The sequence below is a fragment of the Xiphias gladius genome, chromosome 2, assembly GCF_016859285.1.
Source record: "Xiphias gladius isolate SHS-SW01 ecotype Sanya breed wild chromosome 2, ASM1685928v1, whole genome shotgun sequence".
NCBI classification, from domain to species: Eukaryota; Metazoa; Chordata; class Actinopteri; order Istiophoriformes; family Xiphiidae; genus Xiphias; species Xiphias gladius.
In genome coordinates, this window is record NC_053401.1 from 14,426,072 (window position 1) to 14,445,190 (window position 19,119).

A 19,119-nucleotide genomic window follows, 5' to 3' on the forward strand; every position below is an offset into this window, starting at 1 on the left:
CTTGAGCCTTCCATCCCTCTAATGGATCCTCCACATCAGTAAACTCTCTGTAAAAAAAACAGGAGAAATATGCTTGGGGAATCCATTTGGGGAATTGAAATGAATTTTTTTTTTTTTTTTTTTTTCTCCCTCACAGTCTAAATTGATTTCTACTTAGCAGCACATTACAGTAGAAGAGCAGACTGGAAACAAACTGTTGGAAACAACCCAGCAAAAGTTGAACAAACAAAACTTTACTTCCTTTTAAAATGTGTCTAAGTGTCTATGCATGACCATTTTACACATACATCTGGTGAGCTTAGTTTTCTACATGATTTGATTTTGGAAACATCCATGAGAATCAATTTCATACTATAAAAATGTTAGCGATAAAATGAAGCATGATTCTGCGACTGTGTGGCTTATTTATTGTTTCTTACTTGTATAGGTAGATAAATTAATTTAGTTTTAGAGAAATTACAGCCAAGTAAGAGGTATGTTCAGCTCAAGTGTAGACGGGTTTGTGGGGATGTCTGAGTGGTCTCAAGCATTCATATCATGTGAACTAAAAATTGTGGTCTTGGCAGAGCTTGGGCCATGAATGCCATTTGGTATTTTACACCCTAAAATTACATTTTTTCTTTATCTTGCATGAAAAGGAATTTTATTTATTCATTTATATCATTAGAAATAAAGTCATTTTTAATGTCTATGCAGTTTTAAATAAATAAATGACAACTTAAGTATGCAAAACCAATGCATCGCCAGTGCTTCACTATCTCACTAATCCAAATTAGATCTCTTATGATTCTTATGTTCACTGTGGCAACAGATTTTAAATATTAATAAACACTTAGATGTTTAGCAATTCAGCCTTTGTGCCATCTCAATGAATTTAAACATGTAGGATGGATTCAAATTCACAAACAGTGAGTTTGTTTATATGCACATTACTTTCCCAGTTGTGAGTTATGTGAGTGATAATAACCAGAATACTACAGTGCATGTAAACATACTCGGTGTTTGGGATTTAATGTTCACTTCCAGAAGGCTTTGGAGTCAAGGTCTTAAAGTCTCAAAAGAAAAAATAAAATGAAATCCTCTTCGTAAACCTGTCGTATAATCCAAAAGAGCTACTGCATAGTAAGTAGTGGGCAGTGCAGTGTTTTACTCATCTTCACTATTAAGGATGATCCTTGATAGCTCAAATACAGGTAGTTGATTTCCCTAAAGATAATCAAACCAAAGATATACATATACAGAGGCAACAGCTTTCAATTCCTGTTCCTGGATCACTTATTTGCTCAGGTCTTAGTTGTTAATATTGAGAGGTGACAGTGGGGCTACACTTCTCATGAACTAAAATAGAGGTGTACAAACTGAAAAGGAACAAAATGTTCCAGTGAGGTGTGAGATGTCTCTATCATTGGGCATACCAAGGGAGGTTGATTAAAGGTCTGTCTCAAATGGAAAAAAAAAATAAATTAAAAAAAAAAAAAAAAAATCACATTGTTCTTTTCTCTCAGGCGACATAATTATGTGTACCGTTGTATGGTAACAGTTTAACATAATAATCTCTAAATCTCACCCTGCTGCCACTGCTTCTTGATTCATCTCATATAACCCTGTAGCCTTATCAATATTTCCACAGCCAGTTAGTTTTCTCCTCTCCAACCACTTCACAATTAACAGCCAAACTCCATTAGCAAATGTACACATTCCCACAGGCTAACATTCTTTCACAAAAGCAGAAAAGCCATTTCATTTTTTCTTTTCTCCTTCAGGCTCGGAAACCAAATGCACTTTAAACAAATTAAATAAGACTATTATTTCTGAACTAATATTAGGTTCAACCAGATGTGTGGCTGTGGCTGGGAGCAACCTGTGGAGCCTCTTGCTCAAAAAGTGGATGGAGGTAGAGGGAGCTATGCAGTCAGGCTAAAAATTGTTCTCTCCCTCTTGACCTCGTTCCAGGATTTTTTTTGCCGGCTTTTTAATTTCCACATAGGCTAATAAGAGTAGAGACAGTTATGGATGATTTTTGTGATGTGGTGGTAAAGAAAGGCCATTGGGAGTGCATTACCAAGCTCTGACCGCAGTGGGAAAACTTGTTTCTCGTCTTTGTCAGGTAAAGAAGAGCGTGGCTCAAGCATGCCTGCCAAAAGGGAAGAAGGAAATCAAATAAGTTGGTGCACACTGGCGAGAAGGAGAAGGGCACAAGGGACGCCACTGGAGAGAAGTTCTATTGGGTGCCTCTGCCAAGTTTATGGAATACAGCCTGAGCTGCGAGTCTCAGTGTGTATGTATGTGTGCGCAAGACAGAGAATAGATTTTTCGAGCCTGATCCCTATCTATTTCTCCACTGGATCATACCCCTGACAGGACAGAGAAGGCAGTCAAGTGTTATGACACCTCGGAAGATATGAAAGCTTTGGACACCATGCCCCCTTCCAATCCAAACCTTGGATTTAACACTGCACAAGGCTCTAGAATCTAGATATCTATTGAAATCCTCAACAGGTGAGGCTGAGATTACTTCAAATATGGATCTGCAGTTTGCACAGTCAAAATACCTCCTACATATTTATTTAAAGTCGTCTGAAGAGAAATGTCCTAATTGAAGATGAGTTGTAGTCTGTTATACCACATTTAAGGTTATGACGATGCTGGATAGCAAAGCACCAACTTGGCTTTCAACAAAACAGAAAGAAAGTTGCAAAAAAATATTAAGACTGTCTCCTGAACTGAGGAAATACACTTGTTCTTTGAGGATAAAGAGTTTAAAGAAAGACAGAGAATTATACTGAAGCTGTGTATTTAGCAGTATTTTGTTAAAAAATAAATAAATAAATACTGAAAAAAATAAAAAGAACTATGTGGAACATACTGAGCATACACAGGGTTTACCAAGCTAAAATTAAGACTTTTAAAACCCTTTTTGATACCCCAAACAATATCATTTAATACCCGTTTCAGGGTGTTACAAAAGTATGGACCTATGATGGAAAACCCTCAGGGACAACAATTATTTCTTATTATGTCACATTTTTTCGGTACTTCCCAGAAGTATATAATCATTATTTCTCATTATATAAGTAAATAATTGTGACCTCTACCAGATAAGGGACATAAAATGGATAGATGGTTAGATGCAAGTTTTCGTTAAAAATTGACACTTGTCCTGCTGTACTGTTTTTTCCCTTTTTGCACCAAAATTATCACATATATTCAGGTATTTTAAAAACAAGTGAACCCACTAAAAAAAGGCAATTGACTCCTTTCCCATTGCCAGTGGATGAGTGTGCCTTTCTGTTTTTTTTTCCGGGGGTGTCATGTTCAACGTCATAAACACACCATAAAATAGGGTTAGTAAACAGGACAAAAGCAGCATGGACGCCAGTCACTATGTTATGGCGGTTCGTTTTTGTATCTATTACTTCAGTCTCTTTTGAAACTCAACTCTTGCATATGAAGAATAAAATCGCTGTTACACTCTGTTCCCAAAGACCAAAACCATAAATGTTCCTGGCTATTTACACGCCAACGCCTGGAACTTCAAAGTGCATCATAGCATTGTGGCAGAAAAGGTGCGAAAATTAGCGTGTCCACCTGGGTTTCATATTTTCATCACTGCCGAAGGAGCTGGAGCTGATAAATACCCATGACTACTGCAGAGTCATTTGACCCGCGAATGAATGTACCCTTTCACACTGAAAACAAGTGTAAAAGGGGCTTTTACGACAGGTCTGATGGTGCTGACTGAAACTCCACTGTCGAAACTATCCCACTCTTCTGTTCAAGGTTTCTACCTGTTAAAAGGGAGTTATTCCTTACCACTGTCGCCAAGTTCTTGTTCATGGGGAATGGTGGGTCTCTGTTAATATATAACTATAAAGAGTACGGTCTAGACCTGCTCTACATGAAAAGTGCCCTGAGATAACTTCTGTTATGATTTGGTGTCATATGAAGTGTTAAAAGTGAAATGAATTGAATAGAATTTTTTCAACACCTTCTAAGGCCTTTTCTGGGGGAACTGATTTCAGTGCTTTTCAAAACTTTTCAAGACCTGCAGATATTTCCTGAGACATCTGGACATCAGACAGGTGGATGACTGCAAGAGAAGTTTCTGTGAAGCCCTCTTAAGACTTTAAGTAGACCACATTCAATTTCTCTGTGAAGACTATGAAGACAAAACTACTACAAGCTTGAAATCCTACAGAGGGTGAATATTTTAAACTTTAAAGGTTTGGGGTGACTTATGACTTTGGAAAAATTGTTTGTCATTTTGGCAAATACACTTATTCACTTTCTTGTCAAGAGTTAGATGAGAAGATGGGGGGGACACAACTAGCCTGGATCACTCAAAAGTTCCAAAATCCGACTACCAGCACCCCTAAAAGGTCTAAAGCTTTATTTCCCAAATTGTCAAACTATTTCTTTAGGCCGAGATTTGAGTTACAGCAGAGGAAAAACTTATGGAGGAGGGATCATTTTTATTTTTCACTCTCATTTTTCTACGGTATCGTAAAACCCTGTAATTTCTTTTTTTTCCCCTCATTTCTTTTTTTTCTTTGCTCTTTTCACTTCTGAAACACCCATTCCTTACTGCTTTTGTTTTTTTGTGGTTTTCCTTGCTTTTTTGCCCTCCCCACAATCTCCACCTCTGCTGCCTCCATTTTTTTTCTCTGCGGGGAAGCAGAGGCGGTCCAGTTGTAATTTATACAGGCCACAGGCGAGCTGTGCTTTGCTACCCCTCTAGGATTCTCTTTACGTGTATATATAGTGCATAAGAACACGTATGAATGAATATGTATACACACAATAACCACCCCCAAATGCATGCAAGCATTCTGTAGATACATGCAAATACAGAAAAACAAATATGCACAATCAAAAAACAAAAACACTAACAAACCATTACTCAGGTGTTATCTATGGTACATTAGCTAAAACACCCAGACACACACATAAATACACACATATACACGAGCAGTCAGCTGAAGTACTAAGGTGCCCCTCCCCTCTCCTGAGCCTGGCTGCCTACACTAAAGCCAGTGCTTTGCAACTTCATACAGTGTTATGAGCCTTCACTTCAGTAGAGTACCAAACAAAGCAGCCGTTAACGGTTAAAGTGCCCAGTAGGTAACCTCCCACCACCAAAAAACACAAGGCACAGACACACACACACCTTTAATGACATCTTTTCTGCGGCACATTAGCTATTGTGCGGTAATTAATGGGAGAGCCATGGCGTTCAAAAAGCCAGTCTTCTCTCTGCAGACTAGGAGCTGTACACCAGGACAATAGCTTAATGAGTAAACACACCGCACGTCTCATGAATAAATTATTTGTGCCTCGCAATTAATTTTCTCTACTGAAGTTTGAAAAAAAGCAGGACTGTTAACAGTCGTCATAAATCAAAAATGGGAGGGGGTACGGCAATAGAACATGAAAGCAACTTTGTGTGTGTTTGTGTGTGACCTAAGGTAATCTGTAATGTGTTTATTATTTTTGCGATTTAATGTGTGTATGGAAGAGTATGTATGCTGCTGTGTGTGCATTCGATTAATCTGTGTTTTCCATTGCGGGTTTATGTATGAGGTTACATAGGTTTTTGTCTCGGAGTGCATTTGTATACAAGTGTTTTTTGAGTGTTTTTTCATTTTACACAAATTAGTGATTGTTTCACTGTGTTCATTGTTGGTGTTTGAATGTACAGTATATATTTACTGTATTCACATGTGTGCTGTGAGTGTGTGTACACATAAAACTTACTGAAAGTAGTTTCCAAGTAATTGGTCGGACCTGTCGTGGAATTCCAGACCAACTGAGTTTCCGTAGCTCCTCTGTAAAACAACAAGATCCACAGATAGTATATTTTATTTTTTTTATATATTATATGTTTAATATTATTGGCCAATATTAGTTTATGGCCATATACAGTGTGGTCCAAACGTCTGAGACGAATTTCCTATTCACTTGAATGGGAAAGTGAATCGAAGGAGAACAATGCTGGACTATTTCTAAAGCAGGCAAAGAAATTTCCTTGAGTCTTACAGATGAATCAATCATTTAATCTACCAAACAGTATTCAAACCACGTCGTCACTGTTTAAAACTTCCCTTCCTGTCTGTCCATCCCTTGACAACTGAAATTATCTGATGGGATAGAAGTGGATTCTACTACATTCTCCCCAGGCCGGATGGGAGAGCCAGTGAGCTATAATGTAAAATAACTGATGGAGAGGTGCAAATTGAACTTTTAAATTCTCAGAGTGTATTTCCCTTTGGGTCCATGAAGACCCAATAAATATGGCTTAATTCTAGGTGCTACAGATTACATCCAAACTATACACATCTCTCTCCCTAACACACAAACATACATACACTGACAGTAGGAGATGACAGGTCAGTTTAGGGCTCAACAGTGAGTCTAGAAAAAATTCTTTGTCTTGTGGTATTCAGCAACCTGTGTCTTCTATTTCATCCTATTTTCAGTGAATCGAGTATAACAACCAGACTACGGTAAAAGCGTGGGATCTAATTTCCCTGCAGCAGAAAGAAATCATGTTCATATATAGAACTAAAGCAACTGTTTGAATCACTACCTCTGTAACAGTTTTGCTCAGAGCCTTACTTAGGATATTTAAGATATATGACGTTTTTCAGCACTTTGTTTAAGAAGCAGAAACTCATCCATTATTCACAGGTAGGTCATCCTCTGCCAGGGCCCTGCAAGTCCACAAACCCCCCATTAGTATTCAATAAGACAAGTTGCCACAACCAAACCTAGACAAAAATAAAAATGCAATGGAAATCTCTTCACTAGTAACTGTGCTGCCACTGTTTTACCTACATTCTAAGAGTGGAGGTAAGAGGGGAAATTGATTTCTGTACAAATGAAATGGCACTGTCTTAACAAATTTTCTGAGTAAAAAAAAAAGAAACAATGTACCTAATGAATAAGCCAAATTCTTCCTCAACTCTTATTCAAGGCACTGGCTGGAAATTGATAAGCCCTTCGCACAGAGTGAACAGTATTGATTAGTGCTGCCAAATGACTCTGCGTTGCCTGTTCTTCAAGGCAAATGCAATGGAGAGTCAGTGACAGATAGCAGGATAGGAAATAGCATTCACCTAAACAGCAGTGGGCTAAGTCCATTGGTTAAATTGAGTGAAACGCATTAGAGCTTGTTCAGCTGATGGGAGTAGCTCTTTATTCACTATAGTTCCTGTGCATCTTCCACTTAAAAGTTCTCCCTTACCTTGTCCCCAGTGACTTTAATTATATAGAAATTCAATATAGTGATCTAGTGTGCAGCATGGCTCTGCTGGTTTGGAGGGTGTCAGAGCCCCACATTATGGGAAGGTTTCGATTACCCCAAGGCTTACTGTGCAGCAGCAAGTTGCATTTAAAAACAAAGATAAAAAACTCTCTCAGACATGACATAGACCATAAAAGTTATATAGCAAAGGTGCTGTAGGTTTTCCATGGAGTCTCTTTGCTCCTTCCCTTCCCTCTCCTAAGGACTACAACAAGTGGAGGACAATGTATGGAAATACGATCATCTGTTTGAAAATGAAAAAAATAAATCTGGGTGTGTACAGTTAGAAGGAAGCGATCTGACCAGACCACTGTAGTTCACTCATCTCTGCTTGAGCCTAGCAGCTTGAGGCTACATTAGCTGAGACTGAACTGTCGGTGGTCAAGTTGCATTGTGGATAATGTAGGCATCTGATTTTAACAAGGAAAAGGAATGTTTGTAATAAAAAAGACATCTCTAGTCTGGTAATGTTATAGGACCTCAATGCTAAATTGGTGGAGTTCTCTCTTTGAAAAAATTGCTGCTAGTTTTGTGCTATAGATGTTATCATGCAACACCACATGTTACTGATATGGTATAATACAATATTGATGCCACAGCAGGCAAAACTGATTAGCATTGTGTTCCTGTCTCTGCGTTTGAATCATTGCTAGTCCCAGCCCAGCCCCAGTCCCAAGCGTGGTTTATTAGGTTGAGTCTCCCGTAGTTTTGTGCTTTCTTGTCACTCTCCTCTCTCTTCCTGTCGCTTTCTGCAGGTACTTCTGACTGCAAACCAACTACTGCCCCCATGATCCTGCTCAACACCCACTGCTTCAAATATTATGATTATCATCTATTATTATATGTAGTTTTATTAGTATTATTATTCACCCTATTACTATAATCATTAGTTTTATATTAGTCTCACTATAGTTACACATTTTTAAGTTATACGTCTACTGTGCTGTTCTCTCTCCCTCTCTCTTTCTCTCTCTCTCTCCCTCTCCCTCTCCACTGTAGCCAATTTCGCCAGGTGCTTGTTCATGGGGAATTGTGGGTCTCTGTTAATATATAACAATAAAAAGTACGGTCTAGACATGCTCTACATGAAAAGTGCCCTGAGAGGCCAATCATAACAGATTGCCCTCTGTTATGATTTGGCACTATATAAATAAAACTGAATTGAATTGAATCCAGTTTTGCAGTCTCATGAAAGACTGATTCTTGAGTTGTGGCTATTGATTGCCACTACTGCATGTCAAAGGACTTGTGTATAATTTTTTCAGATTTTGAATCAACTTTTACAGCTCCCCATTACTGACAGCTGGATTAATCTTTACATCTTGGAGTCTCTGCAGCCAGTACCTTTGTGTGTGTATGTTCATATGCCTGAATGCACCATTAAGTCGCTCGCAGTGACATCTACCTTTTCCATATGTAGAATGGAACAGCTGCAGTGAAATTATTGAGAATTTATTGCACGGAGACCAAGTCTTTAAGGGTGAAATCGTTTTCCTATGTGCACTTCTACATTCATTACGCTCCTAACAGATAGTCAAGAGTATCTCCTCCTGCCTTGCATCCTTTGAACCTTCATTTGCACTCAGACAAAGAAATGAGTCCATGAATCTTGTTGACTCCGGCTTAATTAAACTATGTTATATTTCCCCGACCTGGCATTAATCTCACCATAGGGGGTATAAAGAGGAGGGGTGAAGGAGTGTGGGGCACAAGTTGGCTAATGGTCTTTACTTCCTAATGCTGCAGTGATCTCCAGAAAGTCCCGTTCCCTCTGGTCAAACGTTTTGCCGGAATGGTTTGTGGAAGAAAAAATGTGTGCATCTAGGAGGCTTCTGCATGTGTGTGGGCATGTATAAATGTGTGGAAAGGGCAAGGAGCAACTATTTACTTGGCACTATGTAACTAGCAGAATAAGCAGATGTGCCCATTAGACCCATACATCATAAACAGAAACCCGTACATACAACCTCTACCCTTGCAAATTGCTGCATTCCAAACTCTCTCTTGCAAAGAGCCAGACCGCTGTAGAATCCAAATCACAGTTACCTCAATGTGAGTTTGGATGACTTACAGACCCAAAGCTTGGCTTTCAGTGTACTGATGCACTGCACTTGTACAAAACATGAAAGTACAATGGTAATTTCTACTAGGATGAATCTTTCATCATATTCTTCCAGTTTCACACATTTTAATTACTCCTGGGCTAAAAGGCTGCTATGAGAAGAGATCTGCACAAGGAAATATATAATCTGTACCCCATCTGTGAAAAAGACTGTGGTGATGCTTTATTCTAATGCAAATACACTCCCATAGGAAATGTGTCTATTTCCCTGTTTCCTAAATGCTTACTATATAGCCACACTCAACTCAGTTCCAATTCTTGAAAAATAATTTCTGAGGAATAACACTCCATTTCCCATTGGGGGCAGAGACAGAAAGGGTGATATGTGCATAGCTGACATACAGGCTAAATTGTAGATGTCGTATCATTAGTGTGAAGCTAGCTCATCTCTCAGAAAACATATCTGACTCTCTAGGGAATCTCCTGTGCATTACGAATGAGACAGTAAAGCCCTAGCTCCTCTGGAATAAAATTAAAGGCAATCGTGACATTTTGAAAATGAATCTGTTGTTTTTGCTCAGTGGGCACTTGGCACAATTTTGGCAAAAAAGTTTCTGCAACTGTCCTGGAGGCGGTGAGGGACTAGCTGCCCCCATCAGTTTCAGTGAACAAAGTTAACAATGCAAACAAGCCATTTTATTTGACAAATTTGTCACTCCCACCTACACATAGAAAACATGTACTAAATAAAACTCCGGTAATTGAAATTGTGAAGACATTCCTTTCACAAGTCTCTACACAAACGATGCAGAGGCAAATCATTAAGGCAAAAACTCTATTTAAAGTCGATTCACCCACAGGCAAACATTTCATATAGAGTATACATATAGAAGTGCAAGAGGGGGCAAGAGAAAACACTATTTCCCTACTGGGACCAATAAAATATCACATTATTTTACACATGCTTTGGAATTAGTGTGATCAGCATAGTGGGTGTTTATCATGCTGGTAGGCACAGACCTCAGGGGATTGGTCTGGAGGAAGCTCTATTCTTTACTGGCATGAAAAACACCGGTAACATCAGCAACGTGCAACTCAAGCGCAGCCGCTGCTAGTCTTTCCTTTGTGTGTCTACTGTATTCCATTATGCATGAACTTACAGGGGTGCACTTTGTCTTGGCTGGAGTTGAGCTTGGGACCACAGGGGATGATTAGGACACCATGTACCTTCTGTTGAACACCCATAACAGCTGCTCTGATGGACCCTCAAAGGTAATGAATGCTCAATGACTCTTGAATCATTCAGAGGGCAAAATATAACAAAATATCATGTTTTTATTTCATTAGAACTTATTTAATCAGCCAAGAGAACCAAAAGTATTATAGAACGACAGCTTGAGAGTAGTTTAAAAGGAGAGGGGAGGTCACATCAAATGAACACAACATGGAGTTTCCTAGTGAAGTCAGTCATGTACCTTTGCTGACAGCAGCTCCAGTGAAGCAGATGGCATTGGGTGTCTTGATAAAGGCCACCTGAATTGTACTGTACTGAGAGGGGGATGAGAGAATGTGTCTTATTCACCTTTCTGGCACAGATTTTTTCATTCAGCATGGGGATCTGGACCACTTGCATCTGGGTCACAGGACCATTTCTTTAACATTTTGGCTACATAACACATTTTCAGTGGCAAGGGCCTAAATAGAGATCATAAGTAAAACCGGAACTCTGGGGTTTTGTTCCACAGATTTAAAAAACCTTATTCAGAATCACACTGCCGTTTGCAGTAACAGAAATGACAAAAAAATTCAGCTTCGGAACAAAGCCTTACTCTACTATGAGTAAGGTCATTTAAATTTAAATCCCATTGCAGCTCAATTATGGATATAGACAAAACCGAGAAGTGTGTAAGTACCCCCCGCTGCTGCGCTGGCAAATTTTCATGGTAGCTGTAGTTTCCTCACATGCTGATGGAAAAATAGTTGTTTAATTTCAACTAAGTGCTGTAGTGGATGCCAATTTGAAGAAAAAACCCCAGGAATTAGTTTCATTTTTTAGAAACAACGATGAAAGAAAGGCTGCACATGATATCAGGACTTTGGCTTTCTATTGGGAGATCTGGATCTGGATCTAAAGATTCTTTAAGCATTTAATTAGGTTCTAAACTTGATTATACACAAAGGGCAAGTATAAAGTCAAGTGCCACTGTCAGAATCATGCATGCACCAATAACAGACTGTTTGCCTCCTGAGTGGACTGAAACAATGGTGCTCTAGGAGCTTAACTGGCCAAGTGAGGCTTCTTACTATGAACAACCAAGCAATTAGAAAACTACAATTACCACCTTGTGGTTGCATGCCTCCGCTAACCAGTCAGGTTGCAGTTTACATCCATGTCAGTCCAGACTCATATACTGTGATATATGTAGTGAAGGCTTTGAAGGCATTTAATAAAAAGGCATTTGACTTGGCTTTGTTAAGCTTTGTTGTTCTTGTTCTGCCATATGTCTACTGTATTAGTGTGTAAGTTCACTGAAAGAAACAACCATGAGCCATGACAGTACATAATGCTTCAAATACCGATGTTGCTACAAAAGAAGCTATAAATTCTAAATAGTGGATGCTTCACACACACATCTTCAGCCCAGCAGCACAGACGATCTATACAATCACCACAGTTTCAAGGTGGGCACCCCAGATTAGTGTCACCAATTCAGTATACAAGCAAATGTGTAATATGGTCACAATCTCCCCTTCTGCTCTTGAGTTATAGTGTTGCATAATGGCCAGAAAATTGTTTTTGCAGAGCATTCTGATGTCACAGTGAAGTTAAACTTTTAGCTTCTGGATATACAATAATATGTCATCACTTCGTCATTTTATCCTATTAGATATTTGTTGAAATTTTGTCCAAATTAGCATATGTATTCTTGGGTTATGGCCAAAAATGTGTTTTGTGAGATCATAGTGACCTTGACCTTTGACCACCAAAATCTAATCTGTTCATCAAGTGGATGTTTGTGCTATGTAGATGTAATGAAATTCCCTCCAGGCGTTCCTGATATATAACATTCACAAGACTGGGATGGACATGAGGTCACAGTGACCTTGGCCTGTGACCACCAAAATTTAATCAGTTTTGCGAATGTTTATGCCAAATTTAAAGAAATTCCCTCAAGATGTTCCTGAGATATCGCCTTCACAAGAATGGGAAGGACAGACGGACGGACAACCAGAAAACACTGCCCCTGGCCACGGCTGTTGCCGGCGCGGAGGCATAAAAATCAAATGGAGTAAGTATAAAAGAGTGCATGTGTATGTGTGAATGTGGGTGTGAATGTTCAAGTCTGTACCTGCACCTCTTCCATGTGTGCCTGTCTACCTGCCTGTGTGCATGGTTCTGTATGTGGGTCAGTAGGAAGAACAGAAGACAGCGAGAAGGGAAGAAGTGCCATCAGTCAGTGCTGGCTGAGCAAGGATCTGATGGGAGCAGAAGGGAACACGGTTGACGGGCCAGAGCCATGCACTATTCAGGCATCATTCAGACGGAGCGCAACCACTGGGGCAAAACACCACAAGGTTCTCAGAAACACACACTTTAACGCATGTGAATAGCACACACACCTGCCAAAACTGGGGTTTATATTCTGCAACAGGAGCTGCCTCAGCAAATCAAGAATCAACACGTTGGCACTAAAGTTCTCACATATACTGTGGTCTAAACCTTAAGAAGCACAACAATCAGTAATTCTGTCCTTTGCTGTAAATATAGTGATACGTAATCCAAAACACCTGCTCTGGATAATATTGCAATGGTAAAGAGAAGATGAATGCCATCCCTTCTTACAGGCATTGTCCCAGTGTCATCTGAAGCCATTTTGCCAGTGAGGTCAGAAAAACAATACAGTAAGGACAGACACCTTTATCATGCAATGTATTAAAAAGTTAAGCTCCCCCCTATAAACCTTGAATACTGTGTGAGAGTCCTGAAGGGTCTAACTCATCTAGAGGACAAAGTGATGGCGCCAGGGAGCAGACGGCTCATAAACTAATGGGGCTCTTGTAAAAAGATACTCCCCCCTGGATTATACCTGCTCAGGAGGCCTGATGGATGGCCCAGATGGCTGGGAGAGGACACCAAGCATAGATGAGTGTACAGGTATGAAAATGTGTGTGTGTGTGTGTGTGTGTGTATGTGTGTGTGTGTGTGTGTGTGTGTGTGTGTGTGTGTGTGTGTGTGTGTGTGTGTGTGTGTGTGTCTGTGTGTGTCTTTTGTGTGCTATAACAAGGACTTGTATGGTTAATTCCCTGGACCTTGCCATGCCTTACCTGATTTAGATGAAACAGGTTCTAAATTATCTAACCAGTGACTTTTTTTTTTAAAGAAGCAAAGTTTTATGAGGAAATATGCAGATATTTTGAATTGCAGTTATGTTTCATTTGTGGCTAGTGGTTATACTGAGGGGATTAGTTTTCTACATTTGTGCGGTTAAAAAAAAAAAAAAAAACAACAGCTCATTAATATGCTAAAACCAGTCTAGATTTAACGGATAATGAGCTGCCACAGTGCAGCTGATAGTTGTGGAATTCAGTGAAAACAGTAATGCTCATAGGAAGACTGCAAGACAAATTATAAACCCTGTTCCCACATTGTGGCGCATTTATGACCAAAAATCATAAATGCGCAGTTTCAGAAATGTTGACCTAATCATGCAATCTGCACATATGCCAGTGCGCACACACACACACACACACACACACACACACACACACACACACACACACACACACACACACACACACACACACACACACACCCCCTTCCAAAAGCTATTCAACTGATGAGTAGGTGAAATAAAAATATAAATAATAGCACATGTAGAACCAGTTTTTTTCTTGTTTACAAAGGCTTATGGATACCTGCACACTTTTATCAGCCTATTACAGTACAGTAGACCTGAAGCAATTATTTTAATAATCAATTCGTTGATCAACAGAAAATTCAATCAGCAACAATTTTGATAATCAATTAATAATTTAAGAAATATTTTAAGCACTTGTTCCAGCTTCTCAAATGTGAATACTTTCCGTTCTTCTCTCGTAAATAATATCTTTGGGTTTTGGACTGCTAGGGGAACATAAACAATTTAAAGACATTACCTGGAATGTTAAGGATATTTTTTGGACTAAAATATTTATTGATAATGAAAATAATCTTTGGTTTCACCCCTACAATACACTGGCACTGGTATTTGTTTTCCCCTCAAAAAATAAAAAAAAATCTCACTGCTTTGTGACTTGCTGGTTTTGAGTCCTTTAGTGTGAGACATGAAATCAAAACTGGATTTTTATGTAAACCATTTTCTGTATCTGGTGTTTACATGAGCTTAACATTACCAAATTAATAGCTAACTTGTTATTTGGTTGCTGGATAAATCAGCAGTGGTATAAAAAGACAGCATTAAGGAAAGCAAAGAAAGCCTGACATAGGGCTGTGTTATTAATCATGTATACATTTTTTAATACCATTTAGACAGGCATCACAGAATTGTTAAAAACAAACCTTTGGCTATGTCTAGTCAGACTGTTTACTTAAACGCTAAGTAAATAAGTCACTAAATGTAGATAATGAATTGTAAGGCTAAACTAAAACAGTTGCCAGTAGACACACAACGCAGCATTTCCCAGTGGCCAGCAAAGAACAGGTGTGAACTATAAGGGCTGAATTGCGTTCAGTCAAGCTTCTCTTAGAAAAGAAAGGATGAAAAGTTCATGTGGAAAAACCACATGGTGTAACATGTGAATAAACTAAGCCAGACAATCTGGGAGTCTACTGACACAGGAGACAGCTGGTGCTTGGACCAAACTTATTAAGTCTGGTGCCTGGGGAAATCCCAGAAGGCAACACACACATACCAACATTCAAGTGCCCGGATACAGATACATACTATTGATGTCTCAAATTAAAGAGAAACCTTGCACTGAGAATTCACATGGAAACCCTTCTCTCTCCCTTTCCCAGAGATTTAACCACCAAGAAAGTCTAATAGTACATTTTCTCTGCTTTTACACCTTCCAAGCCCTGTGACACACACCTCTGAAACTGCTACACATCCATAGAGGCATTAGGACTGAGTTAAATTGAATTACATTGCCACTTCCCCACTTTGAGGGCAGCTATTAACTTTGCAAACAGTGCCGATAGTAAGTCAATCATATGGTGGCTGCTGTGTAACAGGATAGCTGATTGTAGCACTTCAGAGTGTGGAGCAAGTAACCCATGGCAGAAAGTAGCAGGCCTGCTAAGCATAGAGGGTGATGGCAGTTGGGGAGAAGCTGTACTGTGGCAGTGGTGGTGTAACAAAGAGCTGCAGCACCCCCAACGGAGGGTAGAGCGACACCGACAGGCAGCAAGGCAATGAAAGGAAGTGTGTGTGTGTGTGTGTGTGTGTGTGTGTGTGTGTGTGTGTGTGTGTGTGTGTGTGTGTGTGTGTGTGTGTGTGTGTGTGTGTGTGTGTGTGTGTGTGTGTGTGTGTGTGTTCGTTCTTGTGGGTAGTTATTTGTTGCATTTTCTATTTTCTGATTGTTGGTTAGCAGTTTCTTTGTGTTTGAATGTTCTGGTATGTTATTTATGGCCTGTAGATCTTCAGCATGTGTTTGCGAACACATGTGGGAGGTGGACTCTGCCTCATACAAATACCACACAAAGAACAAACAGAAAGTAGGAAAAAAGAACAAGAGAAGAGACAAACAAGGACAGGTACTGACGAAAGGGGAATAAAAGACAGAGTAAGGATAAATATCCAGGAAAGAGAGGAGGAGAAAGAACCATTGCTATAGCAACAGCAGTATTTCTGTCATCCAGCAATAACTGCTTGATATCAGATGCCAGCTCCTAGTCTTAAAATCTATTAAAAAGAAAAAGACATGCAGAAAGTCCATAAAACCTGGCATTAAGGCTCATAGCCCATCATAGAGCAAGTGGCTCACAGAAAGTTCACAACACTAAACACACACACAAACCCTACCTACTCCTGAATTTTGAACAGAGCTAGTAGAAAAATAATAAGGTTCATTTTTAAAAGAAGCTGAAAAGACTGAAAAGTGAATGGCTGAAATCTATAACAAGCTACAGAAAAATATGGCAGTCCATCTTGTCAGACACATAATTAGGGGCAGGCCCCAGGGGGCCAGGAGTGTTGTGCCCACCCAAGTGAAAGTGACAGGACTTTTAACTACAAGCTACAAACTTTTCACTGTTGTTTATTTATTAAGTCTAAGGGACCTAACTGGAAGGCTGGCATATTTGCTCCCTTTAGCGGGTTGCAAGTGTGGCTGTTCAACTGGCTTTTTTCTCTACACAAAAACTGAGCTGGTGTCTTGGTGTTTTTTCACAAAAACACAGAACACTACGCTTAGTTAAGTGCTTAAAAACGTATTTTTCTATTTCAGCAAGTTTTAAAATACTTACAAGATACTCAAACTATGAGGGGGAGCAGAGAGGGAGTTGTTACGTATGAAAAATGAAATGACAAACAAGAACATAACCCAGGTCTGTCATATGGAAAATCAAACAGCTTTGCATTTTACTAAACTGGTGGAGAAAAATAAAAATAAAATCCCCAAGTTAAGGTAATAGAAGCCTGTTTGTGTGCTCATGTTTATGTCTGATTTAGTTGTGTATATTGACAGGTTTTACGATCAATGCAGGTCAATATCAAGGTAGATTTTATTTGCTAATTAACGAATCACTGCTGTTTACGTGTTGTTCAGTCAGATTTTCATTTCCCCCCCGAATGATAAATTGGCGTTAGTACAGTTAAGTCAAATATTTCCAAGTGTATTTATGTAAATGTATTTTTTTTCTGCAAAACAGCAGATGCTAGAAAAGGTTTTTATGTGAAGACGGACAGTTGAAATAGGTTAAGCAAGGAAATCACAAAAAAAAAAAAAATAAAATCATTAATTCCCAAACCTCAACCAACAATGTAGTAGAAATAAAACATATATTTATTATATAAATAAATAATATTTTATTTATTATAATAAATAAATATACAAATATCATTTTAGACATTAGAAATTTCAGAGACTGCTTTTGTGATTTGCTACAAATTTGGTTCATCAAGATGTCACTTGATTTTACCTGGGATCATAACTGTGCTTCTGGATTGTGTTGTGTTACGCAGGAAAGTCTAGTAATTGGCTAAATATTCGAGCACATTATTCTGATCTGACAATTCATGTAAAAATACTGCATCCTTCTACAAATAATGCCACTGTGCTAAGTAATGCTCTAACATAAAAGTAAACTCATGAAGTGGAGGTATAGGTTACATCGGTTAACTTTTTTTTCCCCTTTTTCCTTGGTTTCCCAGCTGAAATAAATCCCTCCTCACTGAGCATACAGTGCGTGCTATGTTCAGGTTCACTAAACAGAAAGGCTCGCCTCAGGACATCAGGAATAATTAGGCGAGATCAAGCTGACATCAATCACCCTACTCTAGCACACACACAGGTCATCCCCTTCTACATGACCTTACATGCTAAACAGACCGCTGTCACAACCTGTCGCAAGGCTCAATGGAGGGAGAAAGAGATGCAGAGAGAGGGAGAGTTAGAGACAGAGAGGAACTGACAGAGATGTTAAAGATCTGAATGCAAAGGAGATCATGAAGGCAAGTTGGGGAGGTATAATGATCAAAAAACAGAAAAGATGCTGACAAGTGAAAAAATAACAGGTGGAAACAGGTGAGTGAGGGCTTACTGTTGTCTTTTTTCCAACACCTATTCTCTTCAACTAAATGCAGATTTCCTCTGACTAGTAGACTCAGAGACAGAGACCCAGAGACTGGCAGCCCCGATATGTCGGGGGCTTGTCCCAAAAACATGGCTGCCACTGCAATTAATGACATCATTGAAGTGACGGACCAGCCCATGGATCATTCCAGGCACCCCTTCCTTTGAGCTCAAGGACAGTCGGTCAAGTTTCTCTTTTAAACATGGGGCGCCATCCCGGCTGACAGTCTCTACCGGTATGTGTGGGAATTTGTACAAGTGTAAATGTGTCAAAGACAGCATGCAGGGACAATGCCCTATGCTTTAGGGACAAGGAGTTTAATCAATCTTGTCATCTTCCTCTTAACTGAAAACTGAAATAATTTGATCATGCGTAAATTGTAAAACGAGCTTTGTGAAAACAATTACATCAGTATTTCAAACCAGACATACCCACGCCCAAAAACAGAACTCTGTAAACTAAGATCTAAAAATGAACAACAAGCAAATATTGTTTAATTTTGTCCCAGAAATATTTTCTTACCCCAGGTTTGAATTCTTTCACATGGTGTCAATTTCATTTTATTTCTTTTTGTATTCTCATCTATATCCCATTCTTTGCCTCCACAATGACTCCAATTTCCCCACAGGGATCATTAAAGTTTCATCTTATCTTGTCTGCCACGATCCCTCTCCTCTCCCCTCCCACCCTTCATCATCCCCCACCCCCAATCCTTCACTTAATTATGTCCCGTGAATGAAGTTCATCTTTCATGCTGCCAGCAGCCAGCAGCGTGGCTCGCCCATTCTGGACTATCTAATCATGGTAGAAACTAAACTAAACTTAGACAGCCGGCTTTTGATGCCTGGCAGGCCCTAATGGGGGCTGATATCTCGAGACACTCTGCTGAAGTACAGGATACACTCTGCTCGAGCAGGCCACAACCAAAGTTGACTAATGCGGATGACTTGTGAACCA

General features: G+C 39.4%; 1 protein-coding gene across 7 annotated transcripts in view; it reads right to left on the reverse strand.

The window, feature by feature from the left end:
• Positions 1-19,119, reverse strand: part of tbc1d22a (TBC1 domain family, member 22a) — a 144,402-nt gene that overhangs the window by 112,399 nt on the left and 12,884 nt on the right. For all 7 annotated transcript variants that reach the window (XM_040146075.1, XM_040146084.1, XM_040146067.1 and 4 more), the window contains exon 6: positions 5,755-5,825. In XM_040146075.1, coding sequence (XP_040002009.1) covers positions 5,755-5,825 — 71 coding nt within the window. The remainder of the gene's footprint in view (positions 1-5,754; positions 5,826-19,119) is intronic.